The sequence below is a fragment of the Alosa sapidissima genome, chromosome 21 (genome assembly GCF_018492685.1).
Source record: "Alosa sapidissima isolate fAloSap1 chromosome 21, fAloSap1.pri, whole genome shotgun sequence".
Taxonomy (NCBI): Eukaryota; Metazoa; Chordata; class Actinopteri; order Clupeiformes; family Clupeidae; genus Alosa; species Alosa sapidissima.
In genome coordinates, this window is record NC_055977.1 from 20,875,898 (window position 1) to 20,889,689 (window position 13,792).

General features: G+C 44.3%; 1 protein-coding gene across 5 annotated transcripts in view; it reads left to right on the top strand.

Moving 5' to 3' along the window:
• The first annotated feature begins 1,837 nt into the window (after positions 1-1,837).
• The window catches only part of col11a2 (collagen, type XI, alpha 2), a 42,123-nt gene continuing 30,168 nt past the window's right edge, over positions 1,838-13,792 (top strand). The window contains exons 1-6 of one of the 5 annotated variants that reach the window (XM_042076524.1): positions 1,838-1,934; positions 2,615-2,758; positions 10,651-10,812; positions 11,727-11,937; positions 12,629-12,788; positions 13,277-13,399. In XM_042076524.1, coding sequence (XP_041932458.1) covers positions 2,644-2,758; positions 10,651-10,812; positions 11,727-11,937; positions 12,629-12,788; positions 13,277-13,399 — 771 coding nt within the window. In that variant the 5' untranslated portion in view covers positions 1,838-1,934; positions 2,615-2,643. Of the gene's footprint in view, positions 1,935-2,210; positions 2,486-2,614; positions 2,759-10,650; positions 10,813-11,726; positions 11,938-12,628; positions 12,789-13,276; positions 13,400-13,792 lie in introns of those variants that run through there. The other 4 variants (XM_042076528.1, XM_042076523.1, XM_042076526.1 and 1 more) reach the window with 4 other exon arrangements.

The following is a 13,792-nucleotide window of genomic DNA, read 5'->3' on the forward strand; positions in this document are numbered from 1 at the left end:
ATCCCCTTTTTCTAAGTAATATGTCCACTTTCTTTCTCTGTCTGTCTTAGTCTGTCTCTGTCTGTCTGTTCCTGTGTCTCCTCTTCTGTGCCACTGTCAGTGGCTATACCACAGCCCTGACACAGACTGTCATTATGTTTTAATATGGAAACGAGTTCTGGACCAACATGGCACCAGGCCCGGGGAAGCACAAAGTCATGCAACATCCCTTTATCTATATTTCTCTCCGTCTCTCTGACTCTTGCTAGCCCTCTATTGTCAGTTTGTGGCATCTGGAGGGCAAAATGACTCTTGGCCAAGCCCCAAGGTGAGATGAGTGTTGTTGAAGTATTGAAATAAACCGTCTAAATATGTCTAGATTATTGTTTTTTATGCATCTGAAAACAAAATAGACCCAAGTGGACCTCTTGAATGGCCACCCAGCCACTCAGTCTGGCTCTTCATAGTTGTTATTTTTGGTACTGAGGCCCAGTTGAGGCACTGGTCGTCGTATTGATATGATCTCTACATGTCTCGAAATGTCGTAAGCAGTAGGTCGGCGGGTGGCCATTCATTTAGACATGGTGAGTCAGCCTTTTCTTAGCTTCTTATGAAAGGATGTTCATTTGTTGCAGTCAGAGGATAATTGAAGTATTCAATTATGAACTGTAGCAGTCAGGCGGACATAAGTGAAGGTCTCAGTTGCTTAAAGCAATTGCAATTGTAGGCTACTGCATCTATGTATGGTAGTGACTGAAAGCAAAGGAGGGGTAAAATACCACATGCTACTAGGTAGGCCTTTTCGCTGAATCAAAGACAGAAATAGGGAGAAATGAGAGGGACTGAGAGAGAGAGAGCTAGAGGGAACGAACATCAAAGCGATTATGCTTAATTATTGCCTGCTGCTGGCATATGCCATGACGCTGAAAGAAAGTGGCCTAATGCCAGCGATATAGTGCCCTGCTGCACTGAACTCTATGAGGTTGGTAAGATAAATGAACAACATTAAAATTACTTTATGTTACTAAAAGAACGATGGGGGAAAGCTGAAAAAAGGGGATCAGTACTTTAATGAGATAAATAAACATTAAAATGAAATATTGTAATCAATTGAAATATAACACATTTATTCTTTCAAAGTGAGTATTGTACAACAATTCAACATTCAAAAAACACACTGAATTGTTTGATGGAATCATGACACTTTCCATGAAATTGTGTACCAACATTTCTATTTGCAGTAAAATATATAATGCACCAGCATAGGATCTACCCACCTTTAATTCCTTTAATTCTTGCTTAATTGAAACAACTAAGCATATCACAACTAACTGGGTTAACACTATTAAATGAGAAGTTGTGACCTTGCTTTGTAAGGTTGTGAGGGTGATGGTGTGCAAATTACTTTTTACATTTTGATACAACTCTCAGTGCAACCTTATTCAGCAGGATATGTCAGCTATGGCTTTTTCTATCAGGGCTGCAGTAATTAAATATCACAGGAATGAGGACATTCCACTGGTTCTTAAAAGATGATTTCACAGTTATTGGCATTACGCACATAATTTCACTTAAGAGAAATTCTCTCTTTCGAATAAAAATGGGAAATCCTTTGTTTACCTTCCAAGTTGCACCTGACTTTTACGCTACGTGTGATTGGCCAATCAGGAAACGCAGTGAGCGAAGCAAAGTCAGTTGAGAGGTCTGTAAATGGGCGTGGTTTCACGCTATGGGTAACGGAGAATGCATTCTTTCACCTGATTGGCTGCGCTACATTCTTTCAGAATTCCTCGGACCCATCGGTCCCATAAGGTCCAACTGTGTTATCGGAGATAAATACGGACAGAGATACGTGATTATAGACAGATAATCGCTCGAAGCAAAAAGTCCAGAGTTGGCTTGTCATCTGAGCCAGGGAGAAAGACATGAATTGGAAGTAGGATCATTTCCAATAGGTATGACAGCCAGTGATTCAAACAAAAATGCTTTCAGTACAAGTAAAATAGGGTCTTTTCAGGCTCCGAGATGTAAAACAAAAGTCACTGAAAGTAATCCAGTGAGTAACGTATGTGTATGCCAGGGTCGCTAAGGTCACCGTTTGATAACTTTCCATAAAGCCCCCTTTCTGTATCTTTGTCCGCACCTTTAGCTCATTTGCACACGTAGCCTACGTGTACCGGGCGTATTCATGCACAACTCTCCCTCCCTCTCTCTCTCCGCTGTGACTCTCATTCACTCTCTCTCTCTCCACACACACACACGCTCCCTCACTTTTCGTGGGAGAAAGTTGGAAGGGGGAGAGCGAAAGAGAGAGAAAGGGAGAGAGAGTAATTTCAAGTCTCTCTCTGCTCTCTCCACTTTCGGCACTCATATCAACTCTGCTGACTCAATGGGGCTTTAGCATTAGAGAATCAAGTAAAAAACAAAATATTTATTTCCCGAATCCCTATTTCTATTTAAGTTTTTGTACATAGGATAGGTAGATAGGTAACTTATTCAAGACAAGGTGGGTGTGAGATCCAAGGCATCTCTTAAGGCGTGCCATTTTCATTTTCGCCTCACAGAAAGTTCAGTCGGTTGGGCTGACTTTCTGTGAGAGAAGGCATCTCTAATTCAAACCTGTCCTGCCTTGTAGTACAAGCAATCCGTCAGAAACCCTTCACTATGGATATTGGAGAATGCCTGTTTCGGAAGAAGCGGAGACCGTGGCGCATGGATCTCTCGTTCGCCTTGGTGACTCTGGCTCTCGCCCTGTTCCAAACGCCTTTGGCACAAGCAGGTAAGATCGCTATACTTGTTTTGGTACTTGAAATTGCATGCAATTCCTGCTATTTGTATATACTTATGTTATGTTTAAATTGTGTTGTGATAACGTTGCTCTTATGCGTCAGTAAAAGTATGCGGTTGCTGCGCTTTTACGCACACAGGTGCGCTAATCTCAAAGAGAGCTTGTTAGACGAAATCTAAACTTTTACTTTGCGAGCTTTCTTTGTAGCATTCAGGGCAAAGTTCTGAGTGGCATTTTAAGTGATTAATGTTGATAAAGTGCTTCCTTGACAGATGTCAGTATATCTACGGGCTGCCTTCACACGATTTGTGACAGCTACAGTTTATTGTATGGTCTTTAAAATGGTTTGGCGTTTGTGCTACTGTGTTTTTTTTTTTGTAAAAATCATTTTTTACATTTTACTGGATCTAATCTGACGCTGTGCTATGGCGCCGTTACGCAGCACTGATGTGTTATCCCAGACGGGGCCATAGGGTAGGACGGTGCATTTTACTGCCAAGGTTTTTACCAGGCTTGCCCATAGTGAGTTGGCATCAGTGTTGTTGAGATTTAGCGCCCACCAGCCTCCTGCCCTTTACAGACAAAAAGTGGATTCACGGAACACAGGTTGAGACTGTGTCCACGGAAAAGCTTTAACCACTTTATGATTTCTGAACTGGTTATCTAATACTCTACTCCCAGTTTGCCTATCTATTTGTTATGCAAATGCCTGTGCAGATCCTTTTCAAAGTGAATAATTGAGCAGGTGATCAATGTCATAGGGACATCTTTTTCTTTGTATGTTTTTTTTTCTTGAATATTGGCTGGAATAGTCTTTGTTTTGCATTTCACACACTGTCCGCGGGATAGTATTGTATTTTCCCTAAATGTACATATTTCTCTTTGGTTGCGGATTGTTTAAGTGGTTTTATTGATTAGATGTATTATCCAACACCAGCAACGGAATACTACAGCACTACATGGTCTCAGAAGTATTTTTTATTCTCTTCCCATTTTCAGGATGCGATAACATCATCTAAAATTAAAGTTCCGTTTTGATGACATTATTACCACAAAGCCATTGGACAATGTCGAACAATGTAATATTGGTATTTTCTGTTGTTATTTCAGAATCAATAGGTCTTTATGGATATATTAAGGCGACCTGGGGTGGCTGTGTGTTTAGCTGTTGGCGGTTAGCGTGCGGGTTTTTCTAGCAATTTGTGCGTTCAGTTGTGTGTTCCTTGGCTCAAGGTCCAATTTCAGATTGCAAGAGCGATTGCGCTCTCCCTCGTCTGACTCCCGTGTGTATTTTGGAGGAAGTCTGAATATTTTCGCGTTTTATGAATAGGTTATTATACAGCGGTGAGCTTCTGTGAGAGCGGGTCCCAGGGAGAGAGACGGGCAGTGAATGCGTCAGTGTGTCGCTGTGTGAACGTTCTGTACAGTTATGTTTGTGCAAATGCGCGTGTGGAGACCTGAGGGGATTTTTTTCAGCTAGTGCCTCAGGTCGCTGAATGTACCCCCTGTGTGTGTGGGTTTGACACCTTAGCTTGAAAAGCAACGCATCAAGCCCGCAGATGTGACTGGAGTCGAATATCGAGCTGCATTTTACTATTTGAAACATTCTCTCCCCGAGCAGCAAATACCCCCCTCCCACACGCCCCCTCATCCTGCGTTCTCTACTGGGCGTTTTGGTTGAGAAAGTGCGTTTGTGCATGCAGGCGCGTCCACTCAACCTGCCCCCGCGCACTCACCTGAGGAGCAAGACTGCAGTGATTCTGCAGTCTATAGTTGAACAGTCCATTCACTTCCATGAAGTCCACACAGAACCAGTATTCTAATTTTATGAAATGACAAAGAAGAAGCGAGTGTGGTTGGAATAAAAATGAAAGCATGTTTTTGTGATGGAAGAATGTAGGTGGAGGATATTTGTTTAACATGGATGTTCCTTAACCTCATTTCAAAGCAATTGCTCTCAAAGAACAGCCTGTCTGGCGTGCCCTAAGCAAAACATACCCACTCCTTCCTCTCCCGCTCCCTTACCCCTTCTTTCCCCTGCTCCCTCAGTAGCGGGCCGTGAATGGAGGCACTGTGTGGGGAGGAAATGCCCGGGATACTCGACTGCGGGTGTGCACGTGAGGGGTGTCACTGTGCCTCTCGTCCTCCTCAGCGTTGTCACCTGCGATTAGGCTACTTTCATTTTCATCTCATGATGTCCGCTCACTGCCACTGCCACTGGTCTTTCAACTTGTCCTTTTGTTCATTCTTGCAGTCATATCGAAGTACAGTAGGCCCCTTTCTGCTCTCACTCCCTCCGTTTCTCATTTCCTCTCTGCCAGAAGTTGAAGCATCACTATGAAACACTTTGTAACAGTTTTTGACGTTTGCTTTTGTCAGTCTAGTTTTGATAGTTTTAGTTCACCATCCTCAAATTCATTTTGATGGTATCATTCCCACCAGCTATTATGGATATGGTAGCAAGCCTTTTATCAGTGCCCAATGGGGCTGTTGGTGGTGTTTGCAAGGTTTTGCATGTCTTTATATAAATAGCTAGACCAGAACTCCTCACTGCTGTTTAAAGCCATATCTAATCACTCTCTCAGGTAAACCCTGGTGTGTTTTTGTCTCACGTAAACTCAGGTGTGTGAGGGTTGCTTATCCTCTCTGTTCTGTCCACATCACAGCACACAACTGCTCTTACATGGCTGGTGCAGAGGTCCTCATTCCAATTTGAATGTCACACAAGCACTTAACTCTGTGCTGTCATGGCCGTCTCCACAAAATCGCAACAACACTTAAAACATGAAATACCCATCCATTGGTGGCTGAGGTTGCAATATCTGCAGAAAGATTTCAGAAGGCCTCAATAGCGCCACTTTGTGGGGAAAAGTGTCATGACACTCGCCCCTGCTGTGAACAAAACTTTGGCTTGAGCCTTTTGAGGCTGTGTTCTCATAGAGGTTTGAGGTAATTGCACTGGCCACTGGACTGGTTTTCAGTATGGAGGGGTAACTGCTGGCAGTGTCTGCCCTTGACCATGTCCACTACTCCCAGGCTCCTGCCAGAAGATGCTTATTTAGGTGGCAGCAGGAAGTGGAACTGGGAGTTAGTGGCATCCCAATGCATTGAAATAGATCAGTGGATGTCTTCCCCAGACTCAATGCATGGCTGCTGAATGCAGTCAAGGAATTTGTGTAATACAGTACGCCGCTGAAGTATTCTGCATAAATAGAAGTTCATTTTGGATCCAAATTTTGTGGAAAAAGAACATGATTGCTTTTCGGTCAGTGTATTTATGCTACTATAGTTAGAGTGAGGACTTATGCCAAGTCAGAGCCCCAGAGGCCTTAAAGGTGAGTTCACCAGCATCTCCTAGACACCCTGCTCTTTGGAATCCAGACAGAGTTAAATTTAAATGGCATTTTCTGGGCAGAATTATGTTGAGTTAGGGGGCCCCTCACTCATTGCCCCTCTGTCATAATAGTGCATGTATGTGTGCATGAAATCACTTGAGCATGTTCATGCCAGTGTCATCCCATTTTGGGATTTAAGGTACTTCTCTACGAAGGTATGGGTAATTTCACATCAGGGGATTTTCCTCTACTCTTAATGGGCTTTTCTCAAAGGCAATGATGATTACACCCTTCTTTTCTTTGGTCTTCACTTCACACCTCTCCTCTCATTTTCTGAGGATTCCTTGCCACCATTCAGACAAACATAAATCATGTTTTAATTTCACCCTGTTTCTTTGTAAATTGAGTCCAATCAGTCACAGGCAATGTGAAGTCATAAAACCTCAAGCCTGTACTTAGTATCTGAGAGGCACTTATGGAGAGGCACTATGATTTTTTACTCAGAGAACAAGACTCTTTGGTTTGTCCTAACAAGAGAACCCTTCATTTTTCTAGAGCACCTAAATAGTGTTTCTGCAATATGTAGCCCCAAAGGTATTCACTATAGCCTTTAAATACCTTTAGAAGAAGGTTTTGTTTAATACTGCTTGACTTAGCTACCAACACTTTTAATGTATTTGGACTAGAGATATTTATATATATGTGACAACTGTTCCAGTGGGTCAGGTGAAGACTAGAGAGATTGTTAAGGCCTGACGCCCGGGGCTGGTTCTCCAGTGTAGCGCATAAGCCGCAGGACGTTTACTTGGTGTATTTACAGAACTCTGTATACAGTCTAAAATGTAGTTGAGGGGGCAGCATTTAAGCTTTATATCTTTTTGCAGTGGGCAGTGCTCCTTTAGAGGCTACTGTGGTTGGTGCTCCCACCCTCGCAGCGAGAGTTTGGCCTCCCAGGCTGGCCAGATTGAGTCATGCCCAACCACATGTAGGGCATATGTGGGCACTCTTCTTGGCAGAGAGAATATGGGTAGGGATTAAGGCATACTGCTGGCAGAGTGGGTATATATGCCAGATATTTCCATCAACCATTAAGGATGTTAAAGGACTCAGAGGGAGATGTGATTAGTTTAATTCTTTTTAGAAATCATGAATGAATTAACCTTTTGACTTTGTGCACTTGTTCTTGGATCCTGGAAAAGAATGCAGACATCTGGTAAACCTTGTCACAGTAACAAGATGTGCATTGCTTTCAAATAAATGTTTTTTTAATCCAGAGTTTTTAATACCCTGTCATTATAGTTGTTGAGGTTATGATAGCTATTCTATGTGCAAATGTAGAGCATTATACATACATCATAAATATAGAGGATGATGATGCAAATTATAGACTCTGCTCGTAGCTGTGCATACACGCCTAACTACTGCGGTTGTCTGTGGAGAGCGACACGCAGAGAGGGGAGGAGATGGAGGGCACAGACTCTGGCTGTCTGCTCTTGTCTTCTCAAACCCACTCTGCTCTTCATCTTCCTCTTCCCCCACTTTTTCATTGTTTACTGTCATCTTGTGTTGTTTTGTGGCCTTTGCCTTCCAGTGCTTTCATCTATTGCTATTTCTGTCTTTTTTGCTCTTCTCTTCACTGCTCTCTCTCTCTCTCTCTCTCTCTCTCTCTCTCTCTCTCTCTATCTGTCTGCCTCTCTCTCTCTCTCTCTGTCACACACACACACACACACACACATACACACACACACACACACACACACACACACACAGTAGCACCTTTGTGCCAGTGGAAAGGTGAAAGTGTAGAGGTCAAGGTGTCAGATGGTGTATCTCTCTGGTATTTGACACCGGTGCACAAGTATGAAGGGAGGAAAAGTGAGAGACTGCGAGAGAGAGGAGTGCAGGGGTCAGCGAGAGGGGAAGGGGGAGGAGGGGTGGGGGGTGGGGGGGGTGTGCTGGGGTGGCATCCGCAGGAACATCTCTTCCTTGTTCACTGTTTGGTGATTACGGCGGCTAGCAAACATACTGATGCCTCAGAGTTCCACCAGGTCTGTGTGAGAGAAGCCTGATCATTCCCAGTGGTGATCTGAGCATTTCTGTGCTTCTGTTGTCTTGTGTGTGTGTGTATGTGTGTGTTTGTATGTGCGCTTAGGCCACTCAAAGGGCATTTGTTTGTGTTTGTGTTTGCTGTCGCCTAGTGTGCTTTTTGCACGTTTGAGCTGAAGCTCTTTGTTTGTTCGGGCATTTCTTTTCCAGGGTGCCCAGTATCCAGTGGTGTGAGGTTCAGGTCACACATACACATACACACAGATACCCCCCTCCCCACACACACACACACACACACACACACACACACACACACACACACACCGTATTTACACATACAGATCATTGCACTGATGTTTCTTATGTTTATTTAGCCTGTGGTTTGCGTTTGCTAGGATTAGCATTTTATGCATTCTCCAACGTGGAACGCCTTCTCCAGAATCAACACAAGCTAAATGAATGTGTTATCCAAGGAAGGGAAAGCTGATTGAACAATCCATCTTCACTCTTTACACTTTAATCAGCATAGTACTTTTAATATTGTCCCCCTCTAGTGGTCAAACATGGTAGGTCACAGTTGTAGCTCTTCTCTCACCAATGCTCTCTACACAGTGCAGTCTTACATTACACATTTGGCTATTTGTTAGTTAGAAAAACACAGAAAACTTAAATATTCTAAATGATACCCACCCTATTCATTATACCTGTGATCTTAAGCCAGGAGTTCTCACAAACACTTTACTGTATGAGATGATGGTTAAAACCGACGAAATGGACCCTGAACGAGCGGCTGTTGCCAGCTAATGATGACTGAAGCTGCCGGGGGCCTGAGAGATAGTATCTGTTCCTCATCTGCGGTTACCAGAGGTCCCCCCCCCCCGTGTCGCCGCAGGCCTGCTGGGGAGTGGGGTGGTCCCGGGGCATGTGTGAGTACTTAGCAGGGTGGCAGCGGAGGAAAGCGCACGGGGGCCTCTCTCCCTCGCTCCATTCATACGCCCTTCCTGCCGTGTCCGTTCCAATTTTTTGAACCTCTGAAATATACATGCCAGTGCGTATGGGTGTTGAGATGTGTGTGTGTGTGTGTGTGTGTGTGTGTGTGTGTGTGTGTATGAGAGAGAGAGAGAGTGTGTTTTTGTGTGTGTAACCTGAGGTGGTGTTTTTGTCAACATATTTTTGGGGCCTCCTCTGGATAGGAAGACTCTGGGAGCAGCTGTGTATATCCGTGTGTGTGCGGGCATGCATACGTGCACGCGTGTGTGTGTGTGTGACTATGGCTTTTTAAACAGAGGCTCGCATTGTGTGTTTTCTTTCTGCTTGGCAATCTGATACAGTAGCTGCCATCTCCACCACTGCTTCTCTCTCTCTCTCTCTCTCTCTCTCTCTCTCTCTCTCTCTCTCTCTCTCTCTGTTCACGTTCCTGTGTGTGGATTTCAATGGCTTGTTGAATTTAAGTTCTCCATTGGGATTTCCTCCTCTCCTTATGTTTTCTACCCCCCATCCCCCTTTCTTTCTCTCTCTCATCTTGATAGCAATAGTCCATGGCGATGTGCTGTATTAGCACAACAGTCTTCTGAGACCATTTACTCTATGTGCTAACTTACAATCAGTATCTATGGCTCCTACTTGGGAAATGTTTCAACATGAGAGTACTGGACTTCAGCGCTTGACAGACCCATATTACCTCCCCCTGGCATTTGTACACTGTACAATGCACTTGGATGACTTACCAAACCAAATTAGAGATGACATCTGTTTCTGTGAATGTGGCCAGGAAGCTGGCAAGGCCACAGAAGAAACTCTTGACCACTAAATTAAAAAGTAACCGTTGTAGTCTATTTGCGGTGGCTCGAAAACCCTTTACATAACTACATAATTTAGCTTGCCATTACATTTTGTTAACCAGTTTGAGGCAAGACACCGTAACCCACAAAAATAACTTGTGTTACTCCACTGCAGTTATTTAGTCTTCCCTCAGTTTTGGTGACGTTAGCCAAGGGCAACCAAAGGCTGAAGACAGAACCACTTCAAAGTTGAGGACTGGTGGATCTGGTGTGCTTAAACAGATGAAGCTACAGAATAGATGTGGAGAGCTTTACAGCTATTTTACAATTGACAAAAATGTGAGGGGGATCTGGAATGTTGTTTCTAATTTTGTCACATTCTAGTGAATTTCCTTGACAAATTCCACAAAAGCACTCTGGGAGCATGAACACAAAGTTTGTGAGCCACATTGACTGTTACTATCACCAGCCAGCACCATGTCGCTTAGTTATTTTAAGGTGAAAATGCTAATGCACAGTCATACACATTTGGACTTGAAAAGAAGAGTGCTGTCAAATATGTTATTGTGTTGTGAGATATAAAACTTTTTTGTTCTTATTTGAAGATATCTCTAACGATTCTTTTTTTTCTTCCTCCCTTCTCCACCTCTACCTTTCCCCCTCTTTCTCTCTGTCACTCTCTTGCTACCTCTCTCCCTCCCTTGCCGTCTGTCTCCCACAGATCCAGTGGATGTGTTGCGGGTGCTGCAGCTGCCCTCTCTCCCTGAGGGGGTGCAGAAGGTTCCAGGCTTCTGCACGTCCCGTCGCGCTGGCACCGCTGACCATGCCTACCGCATCAACAAGAAGGCCCAGATCTCCGTCCCCACCAGCCAGCTCTTCTCAGGTACCATACCTGGCCTCTTAGCGTAACGTGATGCCTCACTTAATCAAAGAAGATGCATGACAAATATTAATTAATTTACTTTGCATTTGTTGTTTTGATGTATACAGTCAGTGGTGTCTGCTATTCTAAGCGTCTGTTTCCTAAAAACACACAGAAATGTTTTTTTCCCTTCCCTTTTTTTCATGATTTGGTTTTGTAGTTGTTTCGGTCTTGTTGGTTTTATGGTGGCTCCATATTTCTTGCCTCTGCTGCAATTATCTTGAGAGCCTATGGCGAGACTGTGATGTTGCCGAAAATGCTTTGAATTCTCACCATATAATTAAAAAAGTTCAAGAACAAGTGCGCTGCGCGAATGCAAAGACATGTTGAACATAAAAATCTTTGCATTGAGGGTATAACTACACCATATATGGTTACATAAAGGAACCCAAGAGCTACACATTTAGCCGACTGGTTTAGTCTGTGCTTCAGATCTCACTTCTCACCTGTGAGGTGATACCTTTGAGGATTTAAAATACAGTATACTGATGGTGTTTGATTATCCATGCCATGCACATAACCCTCTTTTTCTCTTTGTTTCCTTTCTTTTCCTCTCCTGTTATTTCCACTTTTGTCTAAATCCTGGGTTTCCATTATTTCTTTATTCATCTTTTTGTGGCAACAACTCTGTTCCACTCCCCTTTTACTGTTTCCTTTTTCTGTTCTATCCATCCTAATTCTTCCCTTTTGCATTTCCTCTCTTTCCTCTCTCCTTCCCACATTCATCCTCTGTTCTTCATCTTTCACTCCCACACTCTGCACATTCCTCTGGCCCTGGCTCTCCCTCCCTCCCCTCTCTGTCTCTCCCTCCCTCCCTCTCTCCCTCCCTCTCTCCCTCCCTCTCTCCCTCTCTCCCCTGTGTTTGTGCGCAACAGGTCGTTTCCCAGAGAACTTCTCCATCATGACCCTGGTGAAGGCCAAGGCCGGCCTGCAGGCCTTCCTGCTGTCCATCTACAGCGAGCAGGGCGTGCAGCAGCTGGGCGTTGAGCTGGGGCGCTCGCCCGTCTTCCTGTACGAAGACCAGCACCGCAAGCCTGCCCCAGAGGACTACCCGCTCTTCCGGGGTGTCAACTTGGCCGACGGCAAGTCAGTAACCCCCCCTGCCCCCCTGCTCGATCCCCTCACTCACCTTACTGTCCCCACTGTAACGGTTCAGACTTTAATATGACAAACCACGGCAACACTTTGATAGTCTACCATTAAGGTCAGTTTATTACACTGCTGGCCATTTCATAAGACTTGCATTCATATCTATTACATAAATGGCTTCAGTTCCAGGATACAATGTATAACATTGTTAGTACTTATCTTTTTTTATTACAGTCTGGACATTTACACCAACCTAACTATTGCTCTGAATCTTGCCAATACATATTTTGAACTGTGCTATTGAGAATTCAAACTTTTCCCTTCTCATGAACACAATATTATGTATTCATGATGGAACTTGGAGTTTATGTGCCCTTGTGTGAGTGATCCCTGTGTCATTTAAACCTACCACACACACGCAAGTATATGGAACCGTAGCCACTCACACACACTCTCTTTCTCTCTCTCTCTCTCTCTCTCTCTCTCTCTCTCTCTTCTCTCTCTCTCTCTCTCTCTCTCTCTCTCTCTCTCTCTCTCGCCACTCACACACACACACACACACACACACACACACACACACACACACACACACACACACACACACAGACACACACATCCTCCCAGGCTCCATGTGTGTGTTCCTTTTCCACGTTGACACCATTATGTTGTACCTCCTCCCCAACTGCAGGTGGCACCGCATTGCCATCTCCGTGCAGAAGAAGAACGTCACCCTGCTCTTGGACTGTAAGAAGCGCATGACCAAGTCCCTGCCCCGTAGCAACAATCCCACGATTGACACCAAGGGCATCACCGTGTTCGGTTCTCGCCTGATGGATGAGGTCTTCCAGGTCAGACTGAGGTCATGGTCACTGTGTTTGTGGGATAGTGGTGGTCCACGTTGATAAAAGGGTTTGAAAAATGTCTGCACTCTCAGCTGGAATGGGTCATTTCTGTGTATGAACTCAGCTGTATAATCTTCAGTAACATATAACCACACCAATGCAATACTGCACACTTCATTTTCCATCCACAAAGTTGTAGCAGTCCTGCTACAACCGCCATCATTTGCCTTATAACTGTGGAACCCACAGGAACTCAAGTCTCCTACACACACCTTTATACCACCCACAACCTTAAAACTGTATCATTTCTAAATGAGATAACTGCTCTCATATTAAGCGTAGTGTGTAGTGTAGTGTGTGTGTGTAGTGTAGTGTGTTAGTGAATGTGTGTGTGTTGTCTGTATGCTACTGAGACCTTGAATTTCCCCTGGGGATCAATAAAGTATCTATCTATCTAGCAGTATTAATTTCTTCTCCGTTGTCCTCTCTTGCAGGGTGATATTCAGCAGCTGCTGATTGCATCCAACCCTCAGGCTGCTTATGACTTCTGCGAGCACTACAGCCCTGACTGTGACTCCCCTCTGCCCAGGATTCAGTCCCAGGACCCCAACCCTCCCGTGAGTAGCGCCTCACCACACCCTGGGATACACACCCCACACTCTCCATTCCCAAAAACACAAAAATGCACAGACTTAATTATGATTAATGGCTGGCCAGCGCTTTCCCTCAGGAGTCACAGTGGGTGCTTGTTTGGCAGGCTTTCTGCGATGCCAGTGGACTCAGTGTAATACTTTCTCCTTAGTGGACCAAAGAATCCTTTAGGATCAGTGACAGACCACCTTTGAGGACTCTTGGTAGAATTAATTTAATGCTTGTTCGCTCCAGAACATTGAAACACAAAATACTAAAATGTGTCTCGAGTGTAATATTGGCTTCTTGGATTCTGCTCTTACTTTGGATAACCAGACAGCTGGTGATTCTGTAACGGATTTGGCCGTGATCTGGTGAGG